This window comes from Paramormyrops kingsleyae, chromosome 18 (genome assembly GCF_048594095.1).
Source record: "Paramormyrops kingsleyae isolate MSU_618 chromosome 18, PKINGS_0.4, whole genome shotgun sequence".
Taxonomy (NCBI): Eukaryota; Metazoa; Chordata; class Actinopteri; order Osteoglossiformes; family Mormyridae; genus Paramormyrops; species Paramormyrops kingsleyae.
Window position 1 is genome coordinate 7,697,265 of NC_132814.1, and position 15,493 is coordinate 7,712,757.

A 15,493-nucleotide genomic window follows, 5' to 3' on the forward strand; every position below is an offset into this window, starting at 1 on the left:
AACTTTTGGGTGTCACAAAACGCATCTCATTAATATTTTAGTCTGCTTAAGAAATTGTGGGTGTAAATAAATGTTCATATAGTAATGAAAAACTGGTGTCCCACCAAATGTTTTGCCTGTCATCTGAAGCCCTGGTAATTATTGTGCCTGCGTGAAATAATATCGATATATCATCGCCCAGCCCTACCTCATTCACATTACACAAATCAGGCACGTAAAATCAAAGTGTTATTCTGCAGCCTGTTACTCCAGCTGAATGCCTATTGTAGCTTTCGACACAGGAAGTGTGTTAACCAAAAGCTGCTGAGAGGAATAGAAAAAAGTTTGACTCATTACACTGAATTGTTTTCACTGGAGCAAGCTATCAATACAAATTAAACACTTACAGCCGAAAATAACAGCATTTCAACAGCCCCACGAAGAATTGGGAGAGAAGCTCCAGAGATATTAAGGTTTAATGTTTCAAAAAGTATTATTATGGCGTAAATCAAGTTACAGAGGATCATGACACGCTTCGCTTTGTGGTAATTCTCGCAGCTATCAGATTGAAGAAGCAAACAGATCAGTAGAAAACAAGCACAATAAAGTCTGATTATGGTGTCAGTTAAGTTTATAAACCTCTGCATTTATCCCACAGACAGAGACAAGTTAGGGCGATAACTCTGCACTCCAAAATGGACTAGCTCGTGGACAGGGAACTGCAGACATTTGCCGGTAGGGCTTGGAAGCAAACCTGAAATTACATTTCATATTTGGGAGTCAACAAAATGGCAAGACCGCCGACCGCCAACACAAACGGGTCAATAGCCTGTTGCCACGAAAAACACGAAAATAATGGAGACTTACAATCTAAGACGACGGCGGTATTGACTTTCCTGCTGTCGGCACAGAAGAAATACGGAAGGTAGCCGCCATAAACCCTACCAATGGAGCATACGCCCCCCCCCCCCCTCTGCAGAGAGCGCCCCTACCCCGGAATGGAGCGGGGAAGGAGACGTGAACACGAGCGGAAGCAGAGGCACGTCCGATTCACACGGGGAAGGTCTTCGTTGTGTGGATGATGGCAGTCTCTCAACACTGCCGTTCAGCCAACAAGAAGAGGGAGCTGGGGTAGGGAGGTGGGGGGGTAATGTAGGTACCCAGGCGACAAGCAAAGGTCAGTGGGAGTCGAGGGTTGGCGTGGTGTCAGAAAGTTGGGTCTCTAAACCAGGCCGGGGGGGGGGCAGACACACACTAGGGGCCCAAACACAACAGGGCTCAGAAACAGACGGCCCGGCTGGCCCTGGTGGGCAGGCTAGCGTGGCCCCCACCTCAGTGGTCCCATCACTTACTTCAGCTCCTTCTTCAGTTCCTCATAATCCGCCTGCTCCTGCAGCTTCTCCTCCAGTTGCTGTGGGGCACAAACAGACGGTGACCCTCAGAGTACAGGGATGCGAATGGGCTGAAGAGGATCCACCACGTGGTGCACAATCCTCAGCTCCATCGTCAGTTACCACAATCCTCCGTCAAGGGGCCACCACAATCTGGCAAGTAGATAACTGACCAGCTAACCAAGATGGGCCAATATGAAAATCAACCTGCACTGCACACAGCAGTCAGAAAAATAAGCTGGGGGAAGAGGTTTCAAACGGGCCAGCAAACTCAACTTGAGCAAGAACAGCGAAACAGGGTCATTCTAAAGGCAAACACCACAGAGAGAGCAGCTGTCTGGCTACATGGCCGCTGCTTGTGAGCCACCCAATAGAGAGGCTGGCCCCAAACGCGTGCCGGCCAATGAGACGGGGGATGTGGCACGGCACAGCCGTGCCCTGCCCTGACCTTCAGGGTGGAGTTCTTGGCGCTGAGCTGCCGCTCCAGCTGTGTGATCTGGTTGGCCGAGGTCTCCCGCAGCTTGTTCAGGCTGGCCTGCAGCCGTTGCACGTCTTCCACCAGCTGCACCACCTCGCGTTCCTTGGCGCTGAGCTCCACCTCCAGACTGGAGCGTGACAGCACCTCCAGGGCCTGCTCCTGTAGAGAGGGACCAATCGGGTGGTGGGCGAGTCAGATCCATATAAAACTGGGGGTTATATCTTGGGGATCTGAAAGCCCACAAGCTAAAAAGTAACAGGTTTAACAAAACACAAACCCACACACACACATGTTTGTATTCATATCTTGGTGGGGACTGTCCATTCATTTCTATGAGCAAAACCATAATCGAAACCATAACAATGACAACCTTAACCCCTACCCAGCCCTAACCTTAACCATAAGTAACCAAACAAAATATAAGACCTGTTTTTTAGTTTTTTTTTTATTGCAATCACATATTTTTTATAAAATTGAATTTCCTCTTGTGGGGACCAGAAAAATGGTCCAGACAACAGCAAAATAGCAGGTTACCATCAAATTGTGGGGAAATTTTGGAAAGTTCTGTAATGTATATCTAACCCCCCGCCCCCCCACCCCCCCCACACACACACACACACACACACACACAGAGACAGAGACACACAGACAGACAGATAAGTAAAATTAAAAAAGTAGGAATTGGGGGAGCTTCTGAAATGCTGCTGGGCCTGAAACCGCCTGAGTGGCCTGTAGCTCTCCATTATGCCCCAGCACTCGGGTGATTAATTAAAGTCCTCATGTGGACAGAGAGCAGCATCACCTGGTGTTTTCAGGTGGAAGTAAATTGCTGATTTGGCCATTTTCGCAGTCAGCAGTGGATTTTTCCCCGTCAAAGCTAGGTGAAGCTACTATCTATGCAAGCCGGGACCTTAATTAATCAGGTAAGTGCTGGGACACCCCATCTTTTGACAAAATGGATCAGGACGACCACTGGCGCCTTTAATGAAAGAAAGCAAACAAACCCGGCCTCCACAGGTCACAAACAACATGTCACCCAAGCCCCATCTGCCAAAAAGGGCTTATTTTCTTTGAGACTCTGCTATAAAGGTCGTCCAAAAGCAGGCCTGCAGATTTCCGAAAGGCTTAACTTGTGCTGTGCCGTCGGTGAGGCTGACGGCGCGGGGCAGCGGCCTACCATGTCAGGAGCCTTCTGGATCTGCGTGGCCAGCTGTAGGGACTTGTTGGCTGACGTGAGCTGCTCCCGTAACGTCTCCGCCTCCCTCTCCGCCACCTCAGATCGCTGCAAAAGGAGCAGGATGTAAAGCCAGGTTACGTTTCCCTGGCAACAGTGAAGGTCACCTGATGCGGCACCATGGGGCCTATAGGTGTGGGCAGCAGGGTAGCAGGTAGGGGCCGCGCCCTCGGCGTGGGTAACCAGAGATTTAGGCATGCCCCCCCCCCCAACACAGTTGAGGTTCACAGGTCAAAAGCATTCCTGATGGGAATCAGCCAGGCCATATCTGATAGGGAGGCACCACGACAGTGCCAGCAGCTTAAGTTATTGTTCTGCAACCCACAGATCTTACGAATGAAGGCGTCACCCCCCGACGCCGCGACGGGGGTCTCGATAAGACTCCTCACCTGCGTATGCAGCTCCACACCATCTGCCAATCAGAGCCTTTTGTACATGCAAATGACCAAAAAAATCCAAAACAAAAACAACTCTGACCTCTATCTGGCATCAGCATGTCTCAGTGTAGACAGTAAAAGCACATCAGCATTAACCAGAAAACATTATGTAAAAATACTGTAAAGTTTTCAAGAACGTATGTATGAAAAAGGTAGCTGCTCCCCTGAGTTTCTCAGGTTTACATGACAATTCAGAAGCAGCTAAAATGAGGACCCCCCTCATATTTATTTATATAATAGTGATTAAAACATTTATGGTAAAGGTCACACTAAGTAGACGCCATCAATAGGGGTTAGGTTACCCTGGCAACAAGTCAGCTGCTAAAGTTTATATAGCAGCCAACCAAGACCCGATTCGGCTGTTCTATTCCTGTGGAATTCTGGGTAACGATCTGAGGATACCAGAGAACACTGTTTGAGCTACAGGACTGGGCCGGTGGCCATTACATTAACACAGGCCTATTAGCACGTATTACATGGGGTGTTATTTACCGCTCAATTTCAGCCGGCCCATCTCACTGGGGGCTGCCAGACACCCTGCTTATTTTTGATTACTTTCTGATTTCTTCAGATTCCTTCCTGGGAAATAAGTTTCAGTATTTAGTGCACTTGCTCTTCCCCTTCAGTCACATCTGTTCTTTTTTGAACAACCTGTTTTTTCACTATCTGCTATGAAGAAAACTGCCAAGTACGAGTGACTGCACATCAGTGAAGTTTTACTGAGCACTGTTGCAAGACCAGAGGGTTCAAAACCATATTGATTAAACACACCAGCTCTAACAGATAATTAGCCAGAGACGGGTGCTGGTAGAGTAACAATGCAAATTTTTTTAATTTATGTGAAGAGCAAAAACAAACCGTGGGTGGAAAAATGCATACTGTAAGCACCTAAATTATTAATTATACTTTAAAAACAATTAAGTATTCAACCTTTAGATGTTTGGGAGCTAAAGCTGTCATCTTTATGGAATTATGGAAATGTAACATTTGCAGATGCTACACAACACCAAATTAATCTTATTTTATACATTTTATACAAAACCCAGTTTATATTATTTAAATTATTAGGGCTAACTTAATTGCTCTCCTAAAGTAATCGCTATTTTCAGCATTTCCAGAACTTTCAACTGTGGGAAGAGAGAGTGGGGAGGGAAAGTTCAGACTGTTCAGACAGCAGATTTCCAGAAGGTGCTGCGGCCTTGTCGTTCTCCAAAAGCAGGACACGTGCAGAGCAGCTGCATCTCCAGGTAGCAGCAACAGGGAGAAACAGCGGTCAGGCCGCCAGCCCCACCACCGCGACTCACACGCCAAACCGGGCAGAAAGGCTGCTTCTGCAAACTAATTTGGGGAGATGGGAGTGTGTAAAGGTGCTCAAATTACAATTTAATTAATGTCCTTTTCCACACATTCCTTCAAATTTGAACAGAGAAGTTTTCTGTGGCTGCTGGGACGTTGTGAGATTCTTAATCCAGGTCCTGGGGCTGTGTGCGCATGCCGGGCTTTGTTCCAACTAAGATTTTAATTAATTAGTTCGGATTAAGCCGTTAAAAATGCAGCTTTAAAGTCATCTTGCGACAATTACGTCCTAAGTTATTTAAGAGCATACATTCAGTTTTGTGTGTTTTGAACAAATTAGTAGCTGACACCTGTGAATGTAGTGTAAACTCATTCTTGTTCTTGGCTTAAAAAAAACAATAACAATATTGTTTATTCACTTTTAGCATATAAGTAACCCTTGTCCTGAGTGTAAATGCGAGCCCTAGGTACAGAACAGTCCCCGAGGAGTGATCAACCTGGTGGAAGTATGTGGGTCATACAAACGAGTGAAGAATGGGCAGACAGAAACACAATGAGGAATGTCACAGCAGGAGCGCTGATGTGTCTCTGGAGATGCACGTGGACTGACGACCAAAACAAGCCTGCTACCCCGTACACACCAAAGCAGAACGGCTGCTCTGTTTGCTTGGGTATTTCAGAAAAGGGGTATTCTGCAGTGCATCACCAGTCACTGCCCATTTATCGCCCTGGAGCTGAATGCGGGCGGATTCAGAAGTGAACCGCGCTTCCAGGTAGCAGATAACGTCTACCCAGAATCCTTTGCTCCAATCATATCATTCGCTCTGCCTGTCTGAGGAATCAGGCATCTGAGAGCCTCAAAGAGACTGGTCTTGAGCTCCTGAGGACACAAGTGACACTCACTGTTTGAGAGAACCCTGTAGAAGGCTCTCATTAATGAAGCATAGCAGAGCGACTCGAACAATGTGATGGGGGCTCACCTGATTGGCTCGCTCAAGGTCGGCCATCACCATCTTAATCTCGTTGACCCTGGGGGAAAAAAGTTTAATATTGAATTATGTAGGTGAGGGGATGGTGCCGGTGTAAACAAACAGAATTTCAAGACGCTGGGATACTTATGTCCTCAGAACAAGGATTTTGTGAGAGGATTATGAAATATTTGTAACTGGTTTTAGCACCACTACCTGATCTCCTTAACATCTTAGTTGAAATGAGGCACAATACATTCAGTATTCAAATAAAGACAGAAATGACGGTTTAAAAATACACACACATCCATGAAGCAAATTAATGTTCAGTACTCAAGAAGCTTTTAAGTTGTTGTCACTCAGGTCAAGACCACAAAAAGGCTGTTAACCGACAGAAGTGGTGCATGTCCCTGTCCACTGTGTGTACACACAGAACCAGTCAAAAGTCTGGGCACACCTCCAGAAAATAATTTAATTTTCAACAAAATATTGACCCTAAGCACACCTCAGGTTCATGGAGTGTTGTGACAGATGACCTGGCCCACACAATCCGTCCCCAACCTAAACCCTATAGAGCTGGTTTGGGATGAGTTGGATCAGAGAGTAAGAGTAAGGTAACCAACTAGTGCCCAGAACTTGTGGAAACTCCTTCAGGACTGTTGGAGAAGCATTCCAGGTGGCTACATCTGGAAGCTGGCTCAGAGAATGCCAAGAGTCTGCAGCGCTCTCATCAAATCTAAAGGGGGCTGTTTTGAAGAATCTAAGCAGATGTTAAAATATTGAGATGTCAAACACTCCTCTTAGTCATTGCAATATTGGATTTATATTACTTCATTGTGTCAAGGCTTTTTACTACAAATTGAATAACAGCAAAATACAGGAGAATGCATTGAAAGCAGGTGCGTCCAGACTTTTGAAAGGTACTGTACACCACACCACACTTGTGTATGTATACATGCCAGACAGCAGAGGATTAAGATGGAGTTCAGCCTACAAAGCTTTCACTCATCTTTCCCACATTGTTACTGGATCATTTTCCAGAGGGCAGGAAACTTGTGGCTATTTGAAGCGACGTGAGCTTAACCAGACTAGCGGATCATCAGGTCTAGTCTGCCGTCTACGCGAGACGGAGCTCAGATGTACAGTCTGTAGTTAAGCTGCAGAGACTCAGACGCGATTTCTAAACATTACTCAAGTCTCAGGACAAAGTTGGAGTTATTCCCGAAACGTTGCTTCAGACAGAATCTGAGCTCTGCTTTCGATTAGACGCAGAATCGCTCTCAAATAGCATTTAACAAACTGATACTTACATGGTTTGGGAATGACAGAGTGCAGCGTTTGGTAATACGCTTAAAATCAGTCCCAGACATCCAAATGGGCAGAGGAGACTGCTACTGTGCACAGATGTGTCCGCATAGCATAGGTGGAAAGTTCAGGTCCTCAAAGTACAAATCCAGACCAAGGTTTTGTTTCAACAAACCAGTTGAGTACTCTGTGACTGTGACTCTTTATACACAACTGGTTGGTTGAAACAAAACCTTGGTCTGGATTTGTACTTTGAGGACCTGAACTTTCCACCTCTGCCCCATAGCACCTCCAGCTGCCGTGTGTGCCACTGAACCCATCCCCCTACCGCCTGGGGGGCATTTCAGGCCTAAAGGGTCCCATGCAGCAGCTGCATGCCCTAGGCCACATTACTGGGCCAGCGGTGAAACAGAGGGATTACACTAATGCAGCCTTCAGGCTCCCCTTAATACACGCTAATCTGACATAATATTTTCACTTCGTTTAGTGCCTGTATTTGCCCCTCATCTGCTTATCTGGGAGGCACCCTTCACCAATGAGGGATCGGCACCAGGATGAGGACAGGGAGCACTAATGGATCCACACCCGATCCAAGATGCTGCTGCTGTTTTTCAAAGCGGCTTTGTGCAGAGGAGGAATATTCCAGGGGAGGATGATGGAACCAATCAAAGCCGAGGTCATGGGGAGCGCTTTCTGGTCATATTTCGCTGCACGGCCCTGCGATAAACCTCTGGCAGCAGGAAAGCGGACCTCGGGTTCCGGCCGTAGGAACGGGCACTAAGCTTTACGGCCCATCCATGGATTAAACATAAAAATCCAAACTCGAGCGTAAACGTGTGCCTGTCAGGCGGGCGTGCCATTTAACTGTGTGCAATAAATGCTGATGAGTGTTTTTGATAATTACAGTTTATAATAATAGAGTTTTTTAAGCTTAGAATTTCCAGGGGGTGGTTTTTCTATATCTTATATAATTGTTCAGGGGATAAACATCTATCAACAGGAGGTTATTTAAAATGTGAAATGGAAGCGTATGCTTAGTATACTGACACCAAACTTAGGTTTAAATGGAAGGTACCCAAAGCAGAAGCACCTTCCCAGCATACCCCTTCCACTCATCCCTCTCGCACACTTCTCCCCGTATTCCCATCGTCCGCACGCACATCCCCGGCTGCCACGGCACACAACTGTTTTAGAAATATTTTTTCTCCCCCCATGTTAAAAGGGAAGAAATAACACACTGTGGAATGATTTTGTGGTGGAGTGCCTCTTTAAAGCTCCGAGTGCCCTCTCCAAAAACAAATCAACAGCCTTCGGCTAAATGCCTGCCTCCCGGCTCTCGTGACAGGCTTGTTCACGGAGGAGCGAGCGAATCGTACAGCTTTCTGAGTCACTCCGAACCGGCCGGCACCTCGGCCCATGCTGTAAAGCGGCAGCTACTCTGTGTCACTCCCAAATGAAAGGTGTGACTTAACAGCAGGGAGGGGGGAGGAAGAAACGTTTGACCCAAATGCTTTGCCTGCTGAGAATATGGCAAAAGATACAGAGGCTTCCATCTCGACAGCAGGAAGAGAAAAAAAAAAAATTACACTAAAGAACATTTAAATACATTCTAAAATCAGCCCAGACCTACTGAGACAAAAGGACGAGAAGCAGAACTTCTAACGACCTGATGCATACTGCAGGTGCTGTGGATAGTCTGACAAGAAGCCGCCTAATTATGCAAGGTTTTCTACGCCTTTGTCACACCATTCATACACGCGCCCTCTTCTGAAAACCTCGCCAGGCAGCCTCACTGCAAACCCGGGAAATGCAGGACACAAAACCCAGTGGAACCCCATAAAAAAAAAAAAAAAAGGCAGATAACAAGAACACACACAAGGAAAGACTTAAACATTCAACCCTGGAGGTCTCAAACAACAGCTTCTGAAATAAAAAAATGGGTTCAGGCACAACTATATTCAGTCCCAGAATCCCACAGGGCTCAAAGAGACGACTCAGTGTGCGCTGGCTCCATTTATGCATTTGGCACTGGTATGGCGAAGCTCACACTGCGACCGGCCAAATGAACGTTAATCATTTTAATTGCAACATCTAATTACAGATTACTCTGTTTAAAGATATCAGCTGGGTTTTATTAAGAATTTTAAGTGCACGGCATTTTTTAATGAGCGTTTTAATGAAAGCGCAGCCTGTGCCAGGACGCTCATCACGTTATTTATGATATCGATAATGTCGATGAGACACCATAACCAGTGCGGTTTGGCTGCTGCTCCCCCGATAACGACAGCGACAGGAGTAATCACACGTGCGCGTGCACAGAGGTCGGGCTTCGCTGCCGCCAGCACAGTGGCTCTAATGCGAATTCACCCCCGTGGCTAAAAAGCACTTTGCACATTTGGGCGAGGCGGCCAGCTCATGTGACCTCTGCAAGCAACAGTGAAGCTTTTATGGCGTCTAATGCTTCATATTAACCAGATAAGTCTGGAGCGATCGAGTATTAACGCTAAGCGCAGATGACCCTAATGTAGCCCAAATAGGTTAAGGCATTGAATTTGATGGTTTAACTCAAGGCACAGGTATTTAAAATACCTTTGGATATGCTGTGGAATTGAAATCGGACAGGAAACTTAACTGTGTTGTCATTCGAGACCAGCAGTTGTGGTCTTTTATTAATCAACGGTTTTGATCGTCATATAAACACCCATCAGTACTTTACCAAATATATACTCAGATGAGCAGACGCCGCACTGAGGAATAAACACACTGCAATACCCATCCGCAGCCACATGGCGGCAGGGTGCAATGAAGGACCTTCCAGAAGCAGCCCGAGAGACGCACCGGCAACCCAAACTTGAAGATGTACATGACCGGGTCATGGCTAGCCACTCGCGGACAGTTTCTTTTCAGCTTCAATAAGCATGAGGACAATCACAGAAGCACCTCTCAGAGGGCATCATGTATGGCAGAACCATCAAATTCTAATAAAAGATAGCAGGGGGTTCCCCACGTCAACATTCCAAGATTGGTCTCAAATATAGAAAGAACAGTGAGAGCTCCGGTTGCATGAAAAGGCTGATGGGAAGGAAGGAAGGAGCGCACAAGGCAGCCATTAGGATCACGATCACAGGTCGGTCCTCAGCTGTCTGGAAGAGTAGCAAGCCACACTGTGTATGCTGAAGTTGGGGGTGGGACAGGAAGTAGGCCAACAGCTGGCTACTCATCCCTTTATCTTGGGTCAGACGAGGGAAAGAGTCTGACAGGGCAACCTTCAGGAAATGAAGATGATCTACTCGCAAAATATTCTGAGCTTAACTGGACCGCAAAGCCGAGAAAAAAAGGTCCCAGAAAAGTATCCACCCTACATCAAACTGCCCTTCAGAACTTCATTTCCAGGAGGGGAATGGAACTGAGAAGCAGCCTACATGGTGATCGTGAGACTGTGGAGTCTCTTCATTTAATTGAGCAATCAGAGAGACGTTGTCTTGATTTTATTTTTTAATTGGGGCTGATGAGTCAGTGCCTGGAATGGTAACGACCTCACAGTGAACCACTTTGTCGTTTTGACAGAAAGTTGCTTAATCAGCTTCCTGGATGTTTTGTCATCTTGGGGGGGGGGGGGGGGGGGTGCTTTTGGGGTCTATTACTGCCCCCCCCCCCCAAGTTCATCCTTGACAAGTTCCAACTACCAAGCTACCCCGGCTTAGGTGATATTTATTGAGCATCTGAGAACAATGCATTTAAGGGATGTGGTGCCAGAGTCTGGAGACGTACATCTGACAGCCTTTTGGAAGCATTTGGAATTGCATTCTGGTGACCATGAGGAAAAAGTGCTGTTCACGTCTGTGCAGAGAGAAATCAGCAGCCCTCCTGAAGAAAAGAGGCGATTCATCACCAGGGATAGGGCTCACAGGAGGCCGAATTCAACAGTGATGTAAATCCATGCACAAGACTGGACAGGGGTCAAAATGCACATCTTGGGTTTATGGGTTTAGCTTCAGCAGAAACCTCGTTCCTGTATTCTGACATCCTGCAGTGTGCAGGCAGGGAAGTTAGGGGCAGTAATACCAATAGATGTATTCGCTGGGGAAATTGCATCAGGAACCGTCAAAGTTCAGAGGTAAAACGAACAGGACCTTTTCATGCTCCCCTCCGACAGCTGCACCTTAGCCACAAGCTAATGAACGACGACCCGGAAAGGGGACCCGACGGCAGAGATGCACCTGTGCCGGTCCTCGTTTCCTGGAATGACTCTGGGCTGAGCTTCAGGGATTGGGCCCCACAGCGAAGGACCCCAGCCCTACATTTGAGGATGCCCGGGGTTGAGGCAGAACACCCCGGCTTAACTCAAACACAGATGTGCTGATGGTTTTTAAAGCCGTACATAGTTATATATAAACTATCCCAAAACAATCACCATCTGGGCATGTTAAATACGCCATTAAACAGTCACATCAACAATCCTGATGTTGGGCATCGCTATTTTCAGCCCACTCATGTGACTTCTGATACAGCGCCGTGGGTGGCAGTGGAATGATGTGCCCATAGACACGAGCTGAGCTCTGGAGCTGGACACAGACGATGAGCAGACATTAAAGGAGGTCCTCAAGCGGCCACTGGAGGAAATTAGAGGTTAACCTGCTGCTGTTACACTGTGGCTGGGGGGGAGGGGGCACAGGAGCGTGCTGGCAGTAATCCCCCCTGTCCTCTCTCCCTTTCATATCCTGCGTTCCTACTGTAGCCCAAATCCCCCAGGGCCAGCACGACATTTCGCAGATTTACCCCATTACATTTTAATTCCCACACCCCTCCCCTGTCGCTGCCTCTGCCAAGTGAAGACTGTTTGCATTTCCTTGGTTACCCCCCCCCCCTTTTTGTACTCCTTCACAGTTGCTTAACCTTTCCGTGGCTGGGAAGAATGGCCCCAGAGGCAGGATGGCAGTGCAGCCACATCACCATCAGCCTTATTTATGCACCCCTGTGGTCACTCTTGGGACACTTTGGCCTGGACAGTGATTGGCTAGGGGTGTGTCATCGCCTTATGGTGAAATATATTAAGCTTAGGGCATTGACAGAAAAAAATACAGATATACAGAAGCTTGAACAGCTCTCTCTTCCCAACAATTAGGGCAAGAAAAGAAAACAGCTGAAGGATGCCAAACGAACCAACTGTTACAACCCAACGAGCTTTCGATGAAATTTGTTCTGAAGCTACCAGAATCCCACTGAAACAACAGCATTATGAAGGCGGCGGAAACTGAGAAAGTACTGCACCAGTCAGCTGCTGGACACCATGGACACCATGTCCTGCAAAATGCTGCACATGCGGGAAGGTATTGCTGCCCTCTTCTGCCCAGTACTCTAAACGAGGCATGCGCTGAGCATTAGTTGCATGGAAATGCTGCCAGACTTGGTGGTCATTCCTGGACCTGTGTCCCGAGACCTGGAGCGGCGCAGGGTGTGTCTGGTTGATGCCGCACGTATGTCATACGTCATACGGAAGCTGATGTGAGGGAGCTCTGAACACTGCTGACACTTTAAGGCCTAGGTAAGGAGAGAGCGCCTGATGGAACTGGACTAATAGTGAGACTGTTCGTGGGGAGAGGTGGCGGGGGCACGTCCAGAGCAGCTCTAGTTCCAGCCTGAAGGCATGGTGCCCACACTAGAGGAAGTGAAGTAAATAATACAAACGCACAGCACACGCACAGATCAAGAACACACAATGAGAAAAGGGGGGACTCCCGATCGGGGCTCCTTGAGGGTGACACCACCACACAAACACGTCACAGACGCAGAGGACAATCACCATGGAGGTCGGCACTGCTCACTATCGCCCCCTAGCCTTGACCTGTTCTCATTCCGACACTGCATCCTTTCCGACAATCCTTGAGCCATTGAGGGGAAGGTTCAGCCCAGAAAAGATGACTGACTCACCCCGGGCTCCAGGTGATCACACCCAACATAGACACAATCTCTAGATCAGTATTTCCCAATTCAGTCCTTGGTGACCCACAGCCGGTCCACGTTTTTGCTTCTTCTGAGCTCCCTGCCAGGAGCAAAAAAGTGGACTGTGTGTGGGCCCCCGAGAACCAAATTGGGAAACACTGCTCTAGATTCAAGATCTCTGGTAAGATACAGAGCTGGAGGACTTGCTGGTGTTTAGCCACCAAGCAGGTTACCCCCCATGTGCCTCCAAAGCAGCACCATCAAGGACAGGAATGTCTAGACACTTCATACCAGACTATGAGAGCGCTCCAGGTGGCCAGGAGGGCTCAGTGCATGAAGAGGCAGTGCATTAATTCAATTTATCCTTCAGCTCTGATGACTGTCCCAAAAACCCTTTCTGAAATCAACCCAAAACCATGGACAAAACCACAGGTATTTTCAGAGGCTAATCTAATGGCTAATACGGGACGTACTGATTTCATTATGTATATCTGATCTGTTGTGACTTTTTAAATAGCATTCTCCCCACCCCAGACGGGGTGGGGGGGGGCAAGGCTGTAACAATTTTATATTTTATATATATAGGGGGGGATATTGTGAGCATCTGAATATCGGAGGGGGACCCGTAAATACATTATAATTAGGGCATTACCTCAGCGATTGGGATGAATTCCTGGGTATTGAACAGAAAGACATTTTCAATAACTGATTTCCATAAAAGGTTAACATGCCATGCTAGTACAGGGTGGGGTTCACTCAGAATCACTAATTTAGCCAAACAGGGGAAGTAACATTGTGGTGTCACCAGCCTCCTGCCCGCTGAAATGATTACGCTAAATAAGCAGACTGCTATCCAGGAGCAAAGTGTAACACGATCCAGCTACACGCACGATTTTCCGGAGGCTATTAATGTGGTGAGTGAACAGTGATTGATTCAGTTTACCTCCGGTCATTTCTCCTTGTTCGAAAAACAAATCATGTCGCATAAAGATTTTTGTGTTTAATTACACGAATACTAACAGTCTAACCAAACGACACTGAATCGACCGACCAGATTCCAGTAGACAATAAAAAGGTATATAAGAAAGATTAATATATTCATACATCTCCGCTCTTTTTATAATGTGAATAACTGATGCAGTAACAGAATCTCTTCAGATTTGCTTCTGCTAGGGACAGGATGGGCTGTGACCCAGTGACCTTAAAACTGCTTCACTGTAGCCCAGTTCTTAAAAAACAATGCAGTTGATGTTTTGTGCGTTTTTGGCCTGTACATTTTTATTTCATTTGACAATGGACACTTTATGATTTTATTGAAGGTGCAAGTGAAGTCAATGCCTCCGGCATATTGATTTTTGTTTTGACAAACGGTGCACAGGTTTTTGAATTTATTTTCAGCTGAATATTGTTGCTTGCACAGTAGAATGACGATATGTACTGAACGGAAACACAACAGTGGGGCTGGTGTTTCAACATGGTGGTAGAAGGCTGGGGTTTGAAGGCTTTTCCTTTTGCAGAGTTATGAAGGTCAAAATAAGTGTAAGGAAGGTTAACGCCTCTGATATAAAATTGACTTCATTTTAATTTTCAGTACTATATCTCCTGGAAATCAAAATGACTACCATACACGGCTTTTAAAACAAACTAGTGCAAGTAAATAGGTTTGTGTCTTTTCGCTTTGGAAACATCTCTGATGTTTAAACAGAGCTCCAATAGTTTTCATAGAGGTATTAAGAATCTAATTCTATATTGCCAAACATCCCCAAGGCCAGAAATGCCTGCACTAGCAGGTCTGAAAGGGTCATTTTTAAGGCGTATTGGAACAGGGAGCTTCTATTTAACTGCTGGTGAAGCGGTTAGACTGTCTCGGAGGCTAGAGAGCTGTCAGCACGAGACCTGGCTGTCTACAGTCCCCACGCAGATCGAGCCATCCGGCTCGCCCCGTCAGAGGCACAGTTGCAATGGGGCCTTCAGGGGTACATTGGAAAAGAAGAACTGGTCAGCAAAGTTAAAAGAACGTCAGGCTAGCCTGGGTTTACAGGCACCCTGGGGCCTTAATCAGCTAAGAAACAGGAAGAAATCCTACATCAAAAAAGGAGAAAATCTTTCAATGCTTGCAAGACTAGCTCAGAAACGACCTTGTTAATGATATTAATACCCAGAGTTCACTGAGGGCATGTGTGTTGCCTAAATCAAACTTCATGCGTGTCATTCAGAGGGCGCAGAAGGTGGGAAAAACAACTCCACACGAGAAACAGCATCCGGACTGTATGAGCCTGTAATGAGCGCGGCAGTGGTGGCTGCAGATTAAGGGCATGCAGTGTTAAGGCTGGCCACCTCCCGGGGGGGGGGGGGGCGCACCGAGCAGGGACTATAGCACACAGCAGCGCATTAAAGTTTCACATCAGGGGGAGGAGCACGGCAGCTAGCTGGAAGCCAAAGGCCTGAGGCACTCTGGGGAG

At 47.0% G+C, this 15,493-nt stretch overlaps 1 protein-coding gene across 8 annotated transcripts in view; it reads right to left on the reverse strand.

Annotated features, from left to right (window-relative positions):
* cux1a (cut-like homeobox 1a) overlaps positions 1-15,493 on the reverse strand; it is a 128,261-nt gene that overhangs the window by 34,660 nt on the left and 78,108 nt on the right. For all 8 annotated transcript variants that reach the window (XM_023819420.2, XM_072702362.1, XM_023819416.2 and 5 more), the window contains 4 exons: positions 5,796-5,844; positions 3,026-3,130; positions 1,819-2,007; positions 1,332-1,390 (listed from right to left, as the gene is read on the reverse strand). In XM_023819420.2, the coding sequence (XP_023675188.1) occupies positions 1,332-1,390; positions 1,819-2,007; positions 3,026-3,130; positions 5,796-5,844 (402 nt within the window). The remainder of the gene's footprint in view (positions 1-1,331; positions 1,391-1,818; positions 2,008-3,025; positions 3,131-5,795; positions 5,845-15,493) is intronic.